We start from the raw sequence: 17,305 nt of genomic DNA on the forward strand, positions 1-17,305 counted from the left end.
CGGTCAAAACTAAATATTTAAGTGCCTTTGAACAGGTTATGGTCGTAGGTACCAGACACACCGGTTTGAGTGTGTCAAGAACTGCAATGCTGCTGGGTTTTTCATGCTCAACAGTTTTCTATGTGTATCAAGAATGATCCAACACCCAAAGGACATCCACCCAGCTTGACACAACTGTGGGAAGAATTGGAGTCAACATGGGCCAGCATCCCTGTGGAACACTTTCGATACCTTCTTAATGTGTTCTTAATGTTTTGTACACTTGTACACTCAAGATACAAACAACACATATAATTATGTAGTCCACATATGAACTTGGGACCGCAAGCTCATAAAATAGATGGTAATCACAGTGGAGCTTTTGGTTCTGTAATGGCAAGACAGAAACGAAGGCTTACGTTTATTGTCATGAATCTTGCCCTGGAGGCGGAACTGAACGAATTCTGCCAGCTGCAAAGTACAAATTGGATAAGCCAATTATTATTTTTTGCAATATCTTTTTTTTTTTTTTTATGGAGAAAAAAAATCAAGTACAGATTATTGTATGGGACAATATACACACGTTTTTGAGAAAGATAATTAGGAAAATAAAATGTTGAGGAAATGTATTCATTGGTTTCTTTTCATTTTGGTAAGTGTTGAAAATGTAATGAATTGAAGGTTATTTGTTGACGTGAAAATTGGGGTGGGGTCACAAGAAATGTAATCCCCAGAAATTCTGGTTGAAAAAAATGGTCGCTGAAAAAGTTTGAATACCACTGCATTAGGGTTATCGGTATGGTTAAGGTTGGGTTAAAAATCCGATTTTATGATTTTGTGGCTGTGACGGCTATAGTGACCACTCTGCAGAGCTGTCTCCAGGGCAAGATTCGTGACAATAAATGCCAACCTTCGACAGAAACACTGTAATAACTGAGTTGACTGGGGGAGGGTGACGAAGATGTCATTGTCAATAATCCTCAATAACAAACAACATTAACTGAAAACATATTTGAAGCCAGGTATCCTATGCATTCAGCTGAATTCGCTCATTTTAATTCTGTCTCTGTACACTTGTATAGGGCGGAAAATGGAAGTTCTCTACCTTGGTTTTATAATATGAGATGTCTAATCACATGGTCTCCCAAAATATTCATTAAAGTATACAAACAAAGGACACCCGGTTCCCCTAGTTAATATCAAAGGCCTACACCACATAATTCAAGGAGGAGTCATTTCCCTCAAACGTTACCCAGGAAAAAAACACGAATTGAATTTTTTCTCCCAATGATCTGAACGCAGGCTGGAATTTTCCTCTTCCTAAAATGCGGAAGGTGTGAGTAGAAGTCAAGATCAGAGAGGAACACAGACAGAGCGTTACTAAGGCGTATTCTTTCTCTCTCTTTTTGGAAAGGCATTGACTTTCACTTTACACAGGACTTCTACTATGATCTATGAAATATTATTAAACTAACATGGATTGCTTATAGTGAGCATAGGCGCCTCACTCTAAAGTTACGCTTCTTGTAACTATTTGCGGAAAAAGGATCATATTCATATAGACTCGTTTTGTAGGCTACAGTATAGGCTTTGCGCCAAGATGTGGTGGACTCCTTTGATTGGAAACTTTGCTATTCAGGTAAAGTATAGCAACCAGGTTTAGAGAATACATGCTGTTTAACCATTTTGGTTAGCAAAATGACTTAGAAGTCCATTCATGCGTTTGAGTCCTGCGGCTATAGCAGAAATTATATTCTATTATAATTTTGCAACGCCACCATAGCTACGTATGCCAGATAGAAAAACATATGAATGTTATTAATTTTGCTTCCATCACTTTTGCTCCTATAAATACTAGTATTTGATCAATGTTATATTATATAATAATGAATAATCATTACTTTAACCATGAATCAAACACTGTTTCTAGAGGAAAAGATGACAGTGACTTAGTTAATCACCTGTAATGAACATAGTAACTGTTGATAATGACATCATAATGGGTCGTTTCGTGTAATTTCATCAAGCCATGACATGCACTATCTCAAATTATTTCTGTAGTTAGAAACGGATAAGATTCCTGCAACATTATTTTCTTGAAATATAGTTTGATCTCTGAGAAATTAATCTAATTAATTGAACCCAAATGGGCCCTTTTAATTCATAGGATTCATATAATATTCGAAATTATAGTAGCTTACATTTGAAAACAGTATTTGAAACAGTGGTAAAAAGAAAAAGCATTGGTTGCTGTCATACCTTGTCAACAGACTGTTTACTGGGTAAGAAAATCAATGTCCTTTTATAAATTGGGTGAATTCCAAACCAAATTTTATTAGTCACATGCGCCGAATACAACAGGTGTAGGTAGACCTTACAGTGAAATGCTTACTTACGAGCCCCTAACCAACAATGCAATAAAAAAAAATATGGATAAGAATAAGAAATAAAAGTAACAAGTAATTAAAGAGCAGCAGTAAAATAAACAATAGCGAGACTATATACAGGGGAGTACCGGTACAGAGTCAATGTGCGGGGGCACCGGTTAGTTGAGGTAATATGTACATGTAGGTAGAGTTATTAAAGTGACTATGCATAGATGATAACAACAGAGAGTAGCAGCGGTGTAAAAGAGGGGGGCCAATGCAAATAGTCTGGGTAGCCATTTCATTAGGTGTTCAGGACTTATGGCTTGGGGGTAGAAGCTGTTTAGAAGCCTCTTGGACCTAGACTTGGCGCTCCGGTACCGCTTGCCGTGTGGTAGCAGAGAGAACAGGATGTGTACTGCGTACTAGGGTGGCTGGAGTCTTTGACAATTTTTAGGGCCTTCCTCTGACACCGCGTGGTATAGAGGTCCTGAATGGCAGGAAGCTTGGCCCCAGGGATGTACTGGGCCATTCGCACTACCCTCTGTAGTGCCTCGCGGTCGGAGGCCGAGCAGTTGCCATACCAGGCAGTGATGCAACCAGTCAGGATGCTCTCAATGGTGCAGCTGTAGAACATTTTGAGGATCTGAGGACCCATGCCAAATCTTTTCAGTCTCCTGAGGGGGAATAGGTTTTGTCGTGCCCTCTTTACGACTGTCTTGGTGTGCTTGGCCCATGTTAATTTGTTGGTGATGTGGACACCAAGGAACTTGAAGCTCTCAACCTGCTCCACTGCAGCCCTGTCGATGGGAATGGGGGTGTGCTCGGTCCTCTTTTTCCTGTAGTCCAGAATCATCTCCATTGTCTTGATCACGTTGAGGGAGAGGTTGTTGTCCTGGCACCACACAGCCAGGTCTCTGACCTCCTCACTATTTTTTATTTTATTTAACCTTAATTTAACTAGGCAAGTCAGTTAAGAACAAATTCTTATTTACAATGACGGCCTAGGAACAGTAGGTGTTAACTACCTTGTTCAGGGGCAGAACGACAGATTTTTAACCTTGTCAGCTCGGGGATTCGATCCAGCAACCTTTCAGTTACTGGCCCAACACTCTAACCACTAGGCTACCTGCCGCCCCTATGTCACGTTATTGTCGGTGATCAGGCCTACCACTGTTGTGTCATCGGCATACTTAATGATGGTGTTGGATTCGTGCCTGGACGTGCAGTCATGAGTGAACAGGGAGTACAGGAGAGGACTGAGCACACACCCGAGGGGCCCCTGTGTTAAGGATCAGTGTGGCGGATGTGTTGTTACCTACCCTTACCACCTGGGGGTGGCCCGTCAGGAAGTCCAGGATCCAGTTGCAGTGGGAGGTGTTTAGTCCCACGGTCCTTAGATTGATGAGCTTTGAGGGCACTATGGTGTTGAGCTGTAGTCAATGAATAGCATTCTCACATAGGTGTTCCTTTGTCCAGGTGGGAAAGGGCAGTGTGGAGTACAGTAGAGATTGCATCATCTGTGGATCTGTTGGGGCGGTATGCAAATTGGAGTAGGTCTAGGGTTTCTGGGATAATGGTGTTGATGTGAGCCATGACCAGCCTTTCAAAGCACTTCATGGCTATAGACGTGAGTGATACGGGTCGGTAGTCATTTAGGCAGGTTACCTTAGTGTTCTTGGGCGAGCATAGAAGTAGTTTAGCTCGTCTGGTAGGCTCGTGTCACTGGGAAGCTCTCGGCTGTGCTTCCCTTTGTAGTCTGTAATGGTTTGCAAGTGTTGCCACAGTACAGGGAAAGAAACATCACCATAATAATTGTCAGACACATAGAACAGATACTATATAGTCGTTGTGGTGGTGGGATTGGTGTGGGGGTTCGAGGGTGGCTTTTGACTATTCCTTTGGATGGTGTCGAAATCCTCTTCCTTTTTGTGGTGGAACAACCCTAATCTAACTACATACACTATATGCATTGAAACTGTAAAACAATACCCCATAATGACAAAGTGAAAATAAAAAACAGAAATAACTTATTTACATATGTATTCAGACCCTTTGCTATGAGACTCGAAATTGAGCTCAGGTGCATACAACTTGATTGGAGTCCACCTGTGGTAAATTCAATTGATTGGACATGATTTGGAAAGGCACATACCTGTGTATATAACGTCCCACAGTTGACAGTGCAGAGCAGAAACCAAGCCATGAGGTTGAAGGAATTGTCCGTAGAGCTCCGAGACAGGATTGTGTCGAGGCACAGATCTGGGGAGGGGTACCGAAAAATTTCTGCAGCATTGAAGGTGCTGGCCGCCCGGCCAAACTGAGCAATCGGGGGAGAAGGGCCTTGGTCAGGGAGGTGACTGGTCACTCTGACATAGCTCCAAAGTTCCTCTGTGGAGATGGGAGAACCTTCTCTGCAGCACTCCACCAATCAGGCCTTTATGGTAGAGTGGCCAGACGGGAGCCACTCCTAAGTAAAAGGCACAAAACAACCCGCTTGGAGTTTGCCAAAAGGCACCTAAAGACTGAGACCATGAGAAACAAGATTATCTGGTGTGATGAAACCAAGATTGAACTCTTTGGCCTGAATACCAAGCGTCACGTCCGGAGGAAACCTGGCACCATCCCTACGTTGAAGCATGGTGGTGGCAGGATCATGCTGTGGGGATGTTTTTCAGCGGCAGGGACTGGGAGACTAGTCGGGATCGAGGGAAAGCTGAATGGAGCAAAGTACAGAGAGATCCTAGATGAAAACCTGCTCCAGAGCGCTCAGGACTTAAGACTGGGGCGAATTTCACCTTCTAACAGGACAACGACCCTAAGCACACAGCCAAGACAATGCAGCAATGGCTTCAGGACAAGTCTCAATGTCCTTGAGTGGCCCAGCCAGAGCCCAGACTTGAACCCGATAAAATATCTCTGGAGAGATCTGAAAATAGCTGTGCAGCAACGCTCCCCATTCAACCTGACAGCTTAAGAGGATATGCAGAGAAGAATGGGAGAAACTCCCCAAATACAGGTGCGCCCAGCTTGTAGCGTCATACCCAAGAAGACTCAAGGCTGTTATTGCTGCCAAAGGTGCTTCAACAAAGTACTGAGTAAAGGGGTCTGAATACTTACAGTATCTCACAAAAGTGAGTACACCCCTCACATTTTTGTAAATATGAGTATATCTTTTCATGTAACGACACTGAAGAAATGACACTTTGCTACAATGTAAAGTAGTGAGTGTACAGCTTGTATAACAGTGTAAATTTGCTGTCCCCTCAAAATAACTCAACACACAGCCATTAATGTCTAAACCGCTGGCAACAAAGGTGAGTACACCCCTAAGTGAAAATGTCCAAATTGGGCCCAATTAGCCATTTTCCCTCCCCGGTGTCATGTGACTCGTTAGTGCTACAAGGTCTCAGGTGTGAATGGGGAGCAGGTATGTTAAATTTGGTGTCATCGCTCTCACACTCCCTCATACTGACTGGTCACTGGAAGATCAACATGGCAAAGTTACTCTACATAAAGATGGCCTGGCCTATAAGAAGATTGCCAAGACCCTGAAACTGAGCTGCAGCACAGTGGCCAAGACCATACAGCGGTTTAACAGGACAGGTTCCACTCAGAACAGGCCTCGCCATGGTCGACCAAAGAAGTTGAGTGCACGTGCTCAGCGTCATATCCAGAGGTTCTCTTTGGGAAATAGACGTATGAGTGCTGCCAGCATTGCTGCAGAGGTTGAAGGGGTGGGGAGTCAGCCTGTCAGTGCTCAGACCATACGCCACACACTGCATCAAATTGGTCTGCATGGCTGTCATCCCAGAAGGAAGCCTCTTCTAAAGATGATGCACAAGAAAGCCCGCAAACAGTTTGCTGAAGACAAGCAGACTAAGGACATGGATTACTGGAACCATGTCCTGTGGTCTGATGAGACCAAGATAAATGTATTTGGTTCAGATGGTGTCAAGCGTGTGTGGCGGAACCAGGTGAGGAGTACAAAGACAAGTGTGTCTTGCCTACAGTCAAGCATGGTGGTGGGAGTGTCATGGTCTGGGGCTGCATGAGTGCTGCCGGCACTGGGGAGCTACAGTTCATTGAGGGAACCATGAATGCCAACATGTACTGTGACATACTGAAGCAGAGCATGATCCCCTCCCTTCGGAGACTGGGCCGCAGGGCAGTATTCCAACATGATAACGACCCCAAACACACCTCCATGACGACCACTGCCTTGCTAAAGAAGCTGAGGGTAAAGGTGATGGACTGGCCAAGCATGTCTCCAGACCTAAACCCTATTCAGCATCTGTGGGGCATCCTCAAACGGAAGGTGGAGGAGTGCAAGGTCTCTAACATCCACCAGCTCTGTGATGCCGTCATGGAGGAGTGGAAGAGGACTCCAGGGGCAACCTGTGAAGCTCTGGTGAACTCCATGCCCAAGAGGGTTAAGGCAGTGCTGGAAAATGGTGGCCACACAAAATATTGACACTTTGGGCCCAATTTGGATATTTTCACTAAGGGGTGTACTCACTTTTGTTGCCAGCGGTTTAGACACTAATGGCTGTGTGTTGTTATTTTGAGGGGACAGCAAATTTACACTGTTATACAAGCTGTACACTCACTACTTTACATTGTAGCAAAGTGTCATTTTTTCAGTGTTGTCACATGAAAAGATATACTGAAATATTTACAAAAATGTGAGGGGTGTACTCACTTGTGAGATACTGTACGTAAATGTGTTATTTCCGTTTTTTATTTTGAATGAATTTGCAAAAACGTATAAAAACCTGTTTTTGCTTTGTCATTATGGGGTATTGTGTGTAGATCTAAAACAAAATGTAATCAATTTTAGAATAAGGCTGTAACGTATCACATGTGGAAAAAGTCAAGGGGTCTGAATACTATCCGAATGCACTGTAGATGAAGGGGAAAAAACGGTTAAAGAATGATTTTTAAGCCTTGAGACAATTGAAACATGGATTGTGTATGTGTACCATTCAGAGGGTGAATGGGCAAGACAAAAGATTTAAGTGTCTTTGAAGAGGGTATGGTAGTGGGTGTCAGGCGCACCCGTTTGTGTCAAGAACTGCAACACTCCTGGGGTTTTCACGCTCAACAGTTTCCTGTGTGTATCAAGAATGGTCCACCACCTAAGGACATCTAGCCCACTTGACACAACTGTGGGAAGCATTGGAGTCAACGTCCCTGTGGGGCAAGCGTCCCTGTGGAATGCTTTCAACACCTTGTAGAGCTGTTCTGAGGGCAAAAGGGGATGCAAATCAATATTAGGAAGGTGTTCCTAATGTTTTGTACACTCAGTGTGTGACCAGTATAGTCCACATAATACGGGCTCAGTCTGTGTTTTCATTGAGTACCTGATTCCTAGCAGTTGCTCATCTAATAGCATTAGGGGGAGGGGGAGAGACAGGAAGTAATTTCTGGAGATATGGAACACTAGGCAGAACCATTGACTGAAACAGGTTTTGGGGCCTAATGAATCCCAAGGGGAAATTCACCATAGCAACCAAATGGTTACGAAGGGATACTGTCAAAATCCTTTGTCTATTGCGTATTCTTCACTGACAGGGTAAGTAATGGTTCAGAGGGAGACGCGTGGACATGTGCTGAGGAGGCCGCACACACACTGTACACTCCAACTGTGCACTCCGTCCATCTCAAACCTGTTACTTTGTTGCTCCATATGTAGGCCTATGACTAGTCTCTTTTCACAGATTATGAAAATAGACTAGCCTATTAGTAAATCAATGTTTTCCTTTGTATTCACTGAGGGAACATTTAGAGGCACTCTATTCTCCATTATCTCCATTTATAACACCCCAGAGCCCACAGAAGAGACTCCTTGTGGGCGTCTTCAACCAGACTAGCGCTCCATAATAACCATGAAAATATGTTTATTTCTCCCGTCATGCCTAATGTCCTTCGAGTTAACAGTTAGCATGCCCCTTTCCCTTTCCTTTCCTCATTCACTTGTTGTAATTTTTACATCATTGGCTTACATCATTAGAGGTCCATAGTAACCTTTGAAATGTATATAATTCACATGTAAACTCCCCAACATATTTATTTGGACAGTGAAGCTAAACTTAAAGTGCTGAACTTAAAATGTGGCTCTATACTCCAGCATTTTGGATTTGAAATCAAATGTTCTAAATGAGGCAACAGTACAGAACATCACCTTTTACTTGAGGTTATTTTCATATCTGTTTTACGGTTTAGAAATTAAAGCACTTTATGTATCTAGTCCCCCCATTTGAATGTATCAGAAGTATTTGGACAAATTCACTTATAGTATATTGGATTTAGTCAAAAGTTTAGTATTTGGTCCCCTATTCATAGCAGGAAATAACTACATGAAGCATGTGACTCTACAAACCTGTTGATGGTAAGAGGTTAGTATGTTTTGGGGGCATGACCTTTGTGCATCTGTAACTTTCTCTCTCATCATTATTCACGATTCACGATAATCTGTAATCATGGTAGCATCTACATTAATGTAGAAGTGTTCAGAAACATTCTATTCATATATTCAATAAAAGTGACTCAAATGACACAATACATTATTTACCATTTATTTCTATTGGTCACAACATCATTTGAAATACACAAAAAACCTGGAAAATACACCCAACAAGTTTGTAGAGTCACAAGCTTGATGTAGTGTGCTAGGATTTTGATCTGATTTATTAGGATGCCCACTAGCCGACGCCAATGGCTACAGCTAGTCTTGTGGGGTCCAACATATAACACAAAAGACATTACAGACAAAAGACTTTACAATTTACATACATTTAAAAACATTAATATGTAGTGTGTGTGTGCATCTATCAGTTACACATACATGTCAGTACAAACACACAACAAGTAGGTCACATGGTGGAGAGTCGTTGTGCCGTGAGGTGTTGCTTTATTTGTTTTTTGAAACCAGGTTTGCTGTTCACTTGTGCCAATATAAGATGGAAGGGAGTTCCTTGCACTCTGGCTCTGTAAAATACTGTACGTTTCGTTGAATTTGTACTGGACCTAGGGACTGTGAAAAGACCCCTGGTGGCATGTGTGGTGGAGTAAGTGTGTGTGTCATTTCCAATTTCCAACACATTCATGTTTCTTATAAAAACAAGAAGTGACGTAGTCAGTCTTTCCTCAACTCTTAGGAATATTGGTCCAAAATACTAACCTTTTGACTAAATGTTATACACTATAAGTGAATTTGTCCAAATACTTGACACCTTAAAATGTGCGGACTAGACACAAAGTGCATTAATTTCTAAACGGTATAATATATGTATAAAATATATCCTCAAACAAAAGGTGACATCCTGTAATGTTGCCTCATTTAAAATATTTGATCTCAATTCCAAAATGCTACAGTATAGATCCAAATAAAATGTTTTACTTCACTGTCCAAATAAATACTTAGGGGAGTATATGTATTTCTACCCTAATGTCCTTCAAGTTAGCACTTCTCACTTTCTTATCAGTGGCTGGCCTCTTAAGTCCTATTGATACCACACTGTTGAGTCACCTGTGCTTCAGTGAACACGTTTGTCGGATGTTTAATTATGGGCCCCCACTCAAATACCATATGTGAATTGATTGCCCCCCATCTATCTTCTGAGCTCGTGCTACTAGGTGACCTAAACTGGGACATGCTTAACACCCCGGCCATCCTACAATCTTAGCTTGATGCCCTCAATCTCACACAAATTATCAATGAACCTACCAGGTACAACCCCAAATCCGTAAACACGGGCACCCTCATAGATGTCATCCTAACTAACTCGCTCTCCAAATACACCTCTGCTGTTTTCAATCAAGATCTCAGCGATCACTGCCTCATTGCCTGCATCCGTAATGGGTCTGCGACCAAACGACCACCCCTCATCACGGTCAAACGCTCCCCAAAACAGTTCTGCGAACAGGCCTTTCTAATTGACCTGGAATGACATTGACCTCATCCCGTCAGTAGATGATGCCTGGCTATTCTTTAAAAGTGCCTTACTCACTATATTAAATAAGCATGCCCAACTCAAAAAATGTAGAACTAGGAATATATATAGTCCTTGGTTCACTCCAGACCTGTCTGCCCTTGACCAGCACAAAAACATCCTGTGGCGTTCTGCATTAGCATCGAATAGCCCCTGTGATATGCAACTTTTCAGGGAAGTTAGGAACAAATATACACAGGCAGTTAGAAAAGCTAAGGCTAGCTTTTTCAAACATAAATTTGCATCCTGTAGTACTAACTCAAAAAGGTTCTGGGACACTGTAAAGTCCATGGAGAATAAGAGCACCTCCTCCCAGCTGCCCACTGCTCTGAGGCTAGGAAACACTGCTACCACCGATAAATCCACTATAATTGAGAATTTCAATAAGCATTTCTCTACGGCTGGCCATGCTTTCGACCTGGCTACCCCTACCCCGGTCAACTGCCCGGCACCCTCCACATCAACCCGCCAAAGCCCCCACCATTTCTCCTTCACCCAAATCCAGATAGCTGATGTTCTGAAAGAGCTGCAAAATCTGGACCCATACAAATCAGCCGAGCTAGACAATCTGGACCCTCTCTTTCTAAAATGATCTGCTGAAATTGTTGCAACCCCTATTACTAGCCTGTTCAACGTCTCTTTCGTATCGTCTGAGATTCCCAAAGATTGGAAAGCTGCTGTGGTCATCCCCCTCTTCAAAGGGGGTGACACTCTAGACCCAAACTGCTACAGACCAATATCTATCCTACCCTGTCTTTCTAAGGTCTTCGAAAGCCAAGTTAACAAACAGATTAGCGACCATTTCGAATCCCACCGTACCTTCTCTGCTATGCAATCTGGTTTCAGAGCTGGTCATGGGTGCACCTCAGCCACACTCAAGGTCCTAAACGACATCATAACCGGCATCGATAAGAGACATTACTGTGCAGCCGTACTCATCGACCTGGCCAAGGCTTTCGACTCTGTCAATCACCACATTCTTATTGGCAGACTCGACAGCCGTGGTTTCTCAAATGATTGCCTCGCCTGGTTTACCAACTACTTCTCTGAGAGAGTTCAGTGTATCAAATCGGAGGGCCTGTTGTCTGGACCTCTGGCAGTCTCTATGGGTGTGCCACAGGGTTCAATTCTCGGGCCGACTCTCTTCTTTGTATACATCAATGATGTTGCTCTTGCTGCTGGTGATTCTCTGATCCACCTCTACGCAGACGACACCATTCTGTATACTTCTGGCCCCTCTTTGGACACTGTGTTAACTAACCTCCAGACGAGCTTCAATGCCATACAACTCTCCTTCCATGGCCTCCAACTGCTCTTAAACGCAAGTAAAACTAAATGCATGCTATTCAATCGATCCCTGCCCGCACCTGCTCGCCCGTCCAGCATCACTACTCTTAGACTTAGAATATGTGGACAACTACAAATACCTAGGTGTCTGGTTAGATTGTAAACTCTCCTTCCAGACTCACATTAAGCATCTCCAATCCACAATTAAATCTAGAATCGGCTTCCTATATCGCAACAAAGCATCCTTCACTCATGCTGCCAAACATACCCTCGTAAAACTGACCATCCTACCGATCCTCGACTTCGGTGATGTCATCTATAAAATAGCCTCCAGCACTCTACTCAACAAATCGGATGCAGTCTATCACAGTGCCATCCGTTTTGTCACCAAAGCCCCATACACTACCCATCATTGCGACCTGAATGCTCTTGTTGGTTGGCCCTCGCTTCATACTCGTCGCCAAACCCACTGGCTACAGGTTATCGACAAGTCTCTGCTAGGTAAAGCCCCGCCTTATCTCAGCTCACTGGTCACCATAGCAGCACCCACTTGTAGCATGCGCTCCAGCAGGTATATCTCACTGGTCACCCCCAAAGCCAATTCCTCCTTTGGTCGTCTGGATCTTTCCTTCCAGTTCTCTGCTGCCAATGACTGGAACGAACTGCAAAAATCTCTGAAGCTAGAGACTCATATCTCCCTCACTAGCTTTAAGCACTAGCTGTCAGAGCAGCTCACAGATCACTGCACCTGTACATAGCCCATCTGTAAACAGCCCATCTATCTACCTACCTCATCCACATACTGTATTTATTTATTTATTTTGCTCCTTTGCACCCCAGTATCTCTACTTGCACATTCATCTTCTGCACATCTACCATTCCAGTGTTTAATTGCTATATTGTAATTACTTCGCCACCATGGCCTATTTGTTGCCTTAACTTACCTCATTGGCACTCACTGTATATAGACTTTTTTTCTTTCATTCTACTGTATTATTGACTGTATGTTTTTGTTTATTCCATGTGTAACTCTGTGATGTTGTATGTGTCGAATTGCTATGCTTTATCTTGGCCAGGTCGCAGTTGCAAATGAGAACTTGTTCTCAACTAGCCTACCTGGTTAAATAAATTAAAAAAAAATACAGAACTTTATACGCCGTCTGAATGCAAATCATTTTATAACATTTTTGACATACGTTTTTCTGGATTTTTTTGTTGTTATTCTGTCTCTCACTGTTCAAATAAACATACCATTAAAATTATAGACTGATCATTTCTTTGTCTGTGGGCAAACATACAAAATCAGCAGGGGATCAAATACTTTTTTCCCCTCACTGTGTGTGTGTGTGTATATATATGTGTGTGTGTATATATATATATATATATATATATATATATATATATATATATATATATATATAAAATGGCTGCAGTCAGTCAGTGAATGAAATGTCAGTGTTCCCACATCTACAGTATAGGCCTACTACTCTCACCAACAGTGTTCAACAGTGACAAACTCTATCCATGGCTTGCATATACTACCGATGTGAGTGTTTGCGTAGTTAGATTGCGCAGAGGAAAAGTGTAACTTGCTGCACTCTGTACTGCTAGGCTGTATTCCAAATGGCACTCTGTTCCCTATATGGTCCACAACTTTTGATCAGGCCCCATAGAGCTCTGGTCAAAGTAGTACATTTATATATGTAATAGGCTGCCATTTGGGACGTACACTAGTCTGCTACTGCAAGTGAGTGGAGGAGTCATGTTCGTGGCTCGGCATTCAAGGATCGACTTTTCAGGTTAGATTTGACAGCTTGTGTATCATGCTGCTGCTGAACACGCACTCACACAGCAGAGCAATATTTTTGAATTACTGTAGCCTAGCTCTCTGTCTAGTTTTGTTAAAGAGGTGCAATGCCAATCAGCAACCGTCATTTCCTAAAAGGCTAAGATTCTTCCGTCTACTTTCACAAGTAAGAAACTCTGAGGTCAAAGGTACAGGATTCCATTGCTTTCAGTAGATGATCCACAGTGACGGTTCGAGTAGACAATCTACAGCAAACAGAAATAGTAACACCCAGATAGTCGTTGACTACAACAATACCTCTAGGAACTACAACACCACCTCGGTTGTAACCAGGTACTTTGTTGGGATTTGTAGTTATTTGTGTGTAGGGCTTAGCTTATGTAGGGAGTGTATAAGCATGTCTAATTGCACTGTGGTTTGCGCATGCCCTATAATAACCCCTTGAGAAAAAGCCTGCCTTTCCTGAAGAAAAATAGCAGTGTTGTTGACATGTTGTGGGCTTGTGTTTGTGTTTTTTTGTTGTTTGTTTCCAGGTGGCTGCTGCAGGAACACCAGTCCTGTTCCAGTTCCCCTTTCTGGGCCCTTCTCCCATGCAGGAGACCCACATGGGCTAAGAAGGTCTGGGTCGGGAACCACAAGAACAGCCTGACCAGTCATTTCCTGCTACTCACAGGTAATATGCTAGATATAATTTGATACAGCGGGAGGAACTAACAGTGGTTACAATGGCTCAGTGGCTTGGATCACGATGCTTGAAACACAAAGCTGTATGTTCACTTTCAAATTTGAAATATATAAGGATACGTGTTAAATAAAAGTAATTCCCATTGTTGTACTTTTTATGATTTAATCAAAGCATTTGCTGGTTCTATCCGAGGCTCTGTTTGTTTTCTTAGAACAGTTTGACCCATGTAGCTAATTTTACACTCGGTTCACATTGCACAACCATAGAGATTCCTTACATGCCAGTGCCCCGAGGCTCAAGAAAGCTCTCAGTGAAATGAATAATGCACATGGAAATGTGTGGCTCTTTTGTGTGGGGAGGCCAGTTTAGCCTGAGATTACACTGACACACTGCCACCTGTAATTGGTGTCATGAGGAGAGTTCCTCGAATTGGGACCGCGTGATGATGCTAGTCTGGGCATTGTAGAAAGAGAGGGAGGAAGAGAAGGAAATAAAGAAGGGATAAAGAAAAGTGTGCACAACTCATTCCTCGAGGATTAGGGGATGAAAAGCGGGCTGGTATGCGGCTGCTGCTGGGTCCTGCTCGGACACAAACAACACACTGAACAAGAAGGCCTTCTAACCTGCTTTACTTTAAAACATTTCTCATTAAGTATACTACCTCAAAACCGTAGGCCACCAACTGTGGCCCACAACTACCTTTCACAATGTTTCTGAATGGGCCCGTGCCTTCTAGGTTTGTTGTAAGTCTGCCGATCTCGTTATGGTCGCTTCATACTCTGTACGTTGTAAGTCTGTAACTTCTGGGTTTGGTCTCTTACTTCCTGTTTGTCTCTATCACTTCCTGTCCAGGTCCGGAGACTGCAGCGAGCCAAGATGCACGGCTGCCGGAAGAAAACTAGGGTGCTGTGTGTGATGATGATGCTCAACATCTTCGTCTTCATCCTCGTGGGCGTGTCTCGGAACCTGGGCCAGGACAAGGGGGACCAGCAGAAGCTGCGCATTCCCTCCAAGAGGTTCTGGAGGAAGCAGATGACCAGCGAGATCTTTTGGAATAAGGAGCAGCAGAGGCTGGACTACATCTACAACCCCATCCTCATGTCGGGTTTGACCAATGACTCCCTCCTGGAGTTACCTGATTGGCTCAACGACACCAGGTCCCCGGACCCCTGCCAACCGGACTTCAGCGTCACCACCCAGGTGAAGGACTACAACTCCCTGCCACCCCGCTTCCAGGACTTCCTGCTGCACATGCGCTGCCGCTCGTATCCGATGATCATGGACCAGCCACGCGTGTGCGAGAGCAAACCCTACCTCCTGTTGGCTGTCAAGTCACTGGCACCTCACTTTGACCGGCGGCAGGCCATCCGGGAGTCGTGGGGGCGGGTGGGGGTTCTGGCCAATCGGACTGTAGCCACGGTCTTCCTCCTTGGCAATGCCTTGCCAGTCGACCACTTCCCCAACCTGTTTGGGATGCTCAGTCATGAGGCCAGACTTTACGGGGACCTCCTCCAGTGGGATTACCGAGACTCCTTCTTCAACCTCACCCTCAAAGAGGTGCTATTCCTGGACTGGTTCAGCCAGCGTTGCTCCGACGCTCGCTTTGTCTTCAAGGGGGATGACGACGTCTTCGTCAACACCTGGAGGATCTTAGACTTCCTCCACAATCTTCCAGAGATCAGGGCCAGGGATCTGTTCATAGGGGACGTAATCACCAACGCCGGCCCGCACCGGGACAAGAAGCTCAAGTACTTCATCCCAGAGAGTGTATTTATAGGGCCATACCCGCCTTACGCTGGGGGAGGAGGGTTCCTGTACTCTGGGGAACTGGCACTGCAGTTGCACAACATCTCCCAGCAGGTGGCGCTGTATCCTATTGATGATGTCTACACAGGGATGTGTCTCCAGAAGCTGGGCTTGGTCCCGGAGAAGCACAAGGGCTTCAGGACGTTTGACATTGACGAGAAATACAGGGGCAACCCGTGCGCGTATAAGAGCTTAATGCTCGTACACAGCAGGACACCGCAAGAGATGATCAAAATCTGGGCCTGGCTCAGCGATCCGGAATTGAACTGTCAGTGAGACATCTACATCATCCCATATTACACCCTATTCCCTACACAGGGAACTATTTTTGACCAGAGACCTATGCACCCTGGTCACAAGTAGTGTACTATATAGGGAATAGGGGTGCCATTTGGCATGTATCCAATGGGTCTTTGAGAAATGTGTTTGATGTGTTCTAAGTGCTTTCATTGGTTTTTGTGGAATTCGTGAAATCCTCGAGGTTCGGTAGCAATGTTGCCTTCACGTGCTAGTCTGACTTGCTAACTAGTTGTAGTTATACACGTGCCGCGTTCAACCAGTTAACAAGTTGAACATTTTTGAGTTTCCTGATTCCGACAAGCACGTCACAAGTCAGTGTGTTCCAGCTTCAATAGAATCAGCGGATATATCCCAGGCAGTTCAAAGTATTATTTACATGAACAACCATTCATGTACACTTTCCAAGACAGCGTTCGGCAAATGTAGTATCATTAATATAAATGTACTACTACTGTATGTACTATACAGGCACTATTGCATGCGAGGTCCTTCATTTGCAAGAAATATAATTTGTCTCAATAACAGTCATGTGAAAATCACCTACGATTTGGGGGGGGAAATCCATATCACTTTTAATAGTAACAAGACAGTTCTCTACTTGTGCAAAATGGCAAATGGTGTGTGAATGTCCTCAACCTGTTTTTCCAGACTGTTACGCCAATACACAGGGTGGTATATTGCTGTAAACTCTCTCAATGGATCTTACGTTTCTTTGCACTTGATTCTAGAAACAAACTATTTATGTTATTTGAAAGTTTGCTGGTTTATTATAACTTAAAGCTGGAATCCGTAGTGGTGAAACTACCATGTCCGTTTCTGCGATATTACAACAACATATTTGTTGCTTAAAACAACAAACTCTGTTTTTTCGCCTTCATATTGAACATCATTGAACATCAATACACACGCGATAGGACAGCAAGGTGTGTCTTATCCTGGCGTGACGTTCCATTTTCTGCCCTATGTTTGTTTTGTTTTTATGTTTTCAGAAAGTGTCTTATGTGATGGATACCTGGAGTATTTTAATTTTTTATGGACAGTGAATAAAAAAACGATTCAAACCTTGGTATCACTCTCGTGC

General features: G+C 43.6%; 1 protein-coding gene across 4 annotated transcripts; it reads left to right on the forward strand.

Annotated features, from left to right (window-relative positions):
- Positions 1 to 1,273: 1,273 nt before the first annotated feature.
- On the forward strand, positions 1,274 to 17,290 carry LOC106564859 (N-acetyllactosaminide beta-1,3-N-acetylglucosaminyltransferase 2). 4 transcript variants are annotated; one of them, XM_014131326.2, is made up of 3 exons: positions 1,274 to 1,618; positions 13,967 to 14,106; positions 14,971 to 17,290. In XM_014131326.2, the coding sequence occupies exon 3, from the start codon at positions 14,995 to 14,997 to the stop codon at positions 16,198 to 16,200; it is 1,206 nt and encodes a 401-aa protein (XP_013986801.1). In that variant the 5' UTR covers positions 1,274 to 1,618; positions 13,967 to 14,106; positions 14,971 to 14,994; the 3' UTR covers positions 16,201 to 17,290. The 4 variants fall into 4 exon arrangements, with proteins under 4 accessions (XP_013986801.1, XP_013986802.1, XP_013986804.1 ...); XM_014131327.2 differs by lacking the exon at positions 1,274 to 1,618 and adding an exon at positions 13,109 to 13,425; XM_014131329.2 differs by lacking the exon at positions 1,274 to 1,618 and adding an exon at positions 13,435 to 13,599.
- Positions 17,291 to 17,305: the final 15 nt, after the last annotated feature.

This window comes from Salmo salar, chromosome ssa12, assembly GCF_905237065.1.
Source record: "Salmo salar chromosome ssa12, Ssal_v3.1, whole genome shotgun sequence".
Classification (NCBI taxonomy): Eukaryota; Metazoa; Chordata; class Actinopteri; order Salmoniformes; family Salmonidae; genus Salmo; species Salmo salar.

Bases quoted from the DNA above. Each gene is read 5' to 3' on its own strand.
- LOC106564859 (XM_014131326.2), top strand. From the start codon at position 14,995: ATGCACGGCTGCCGGAAGAAAACTAGGGTGCTGTGTGTGATGATGATG.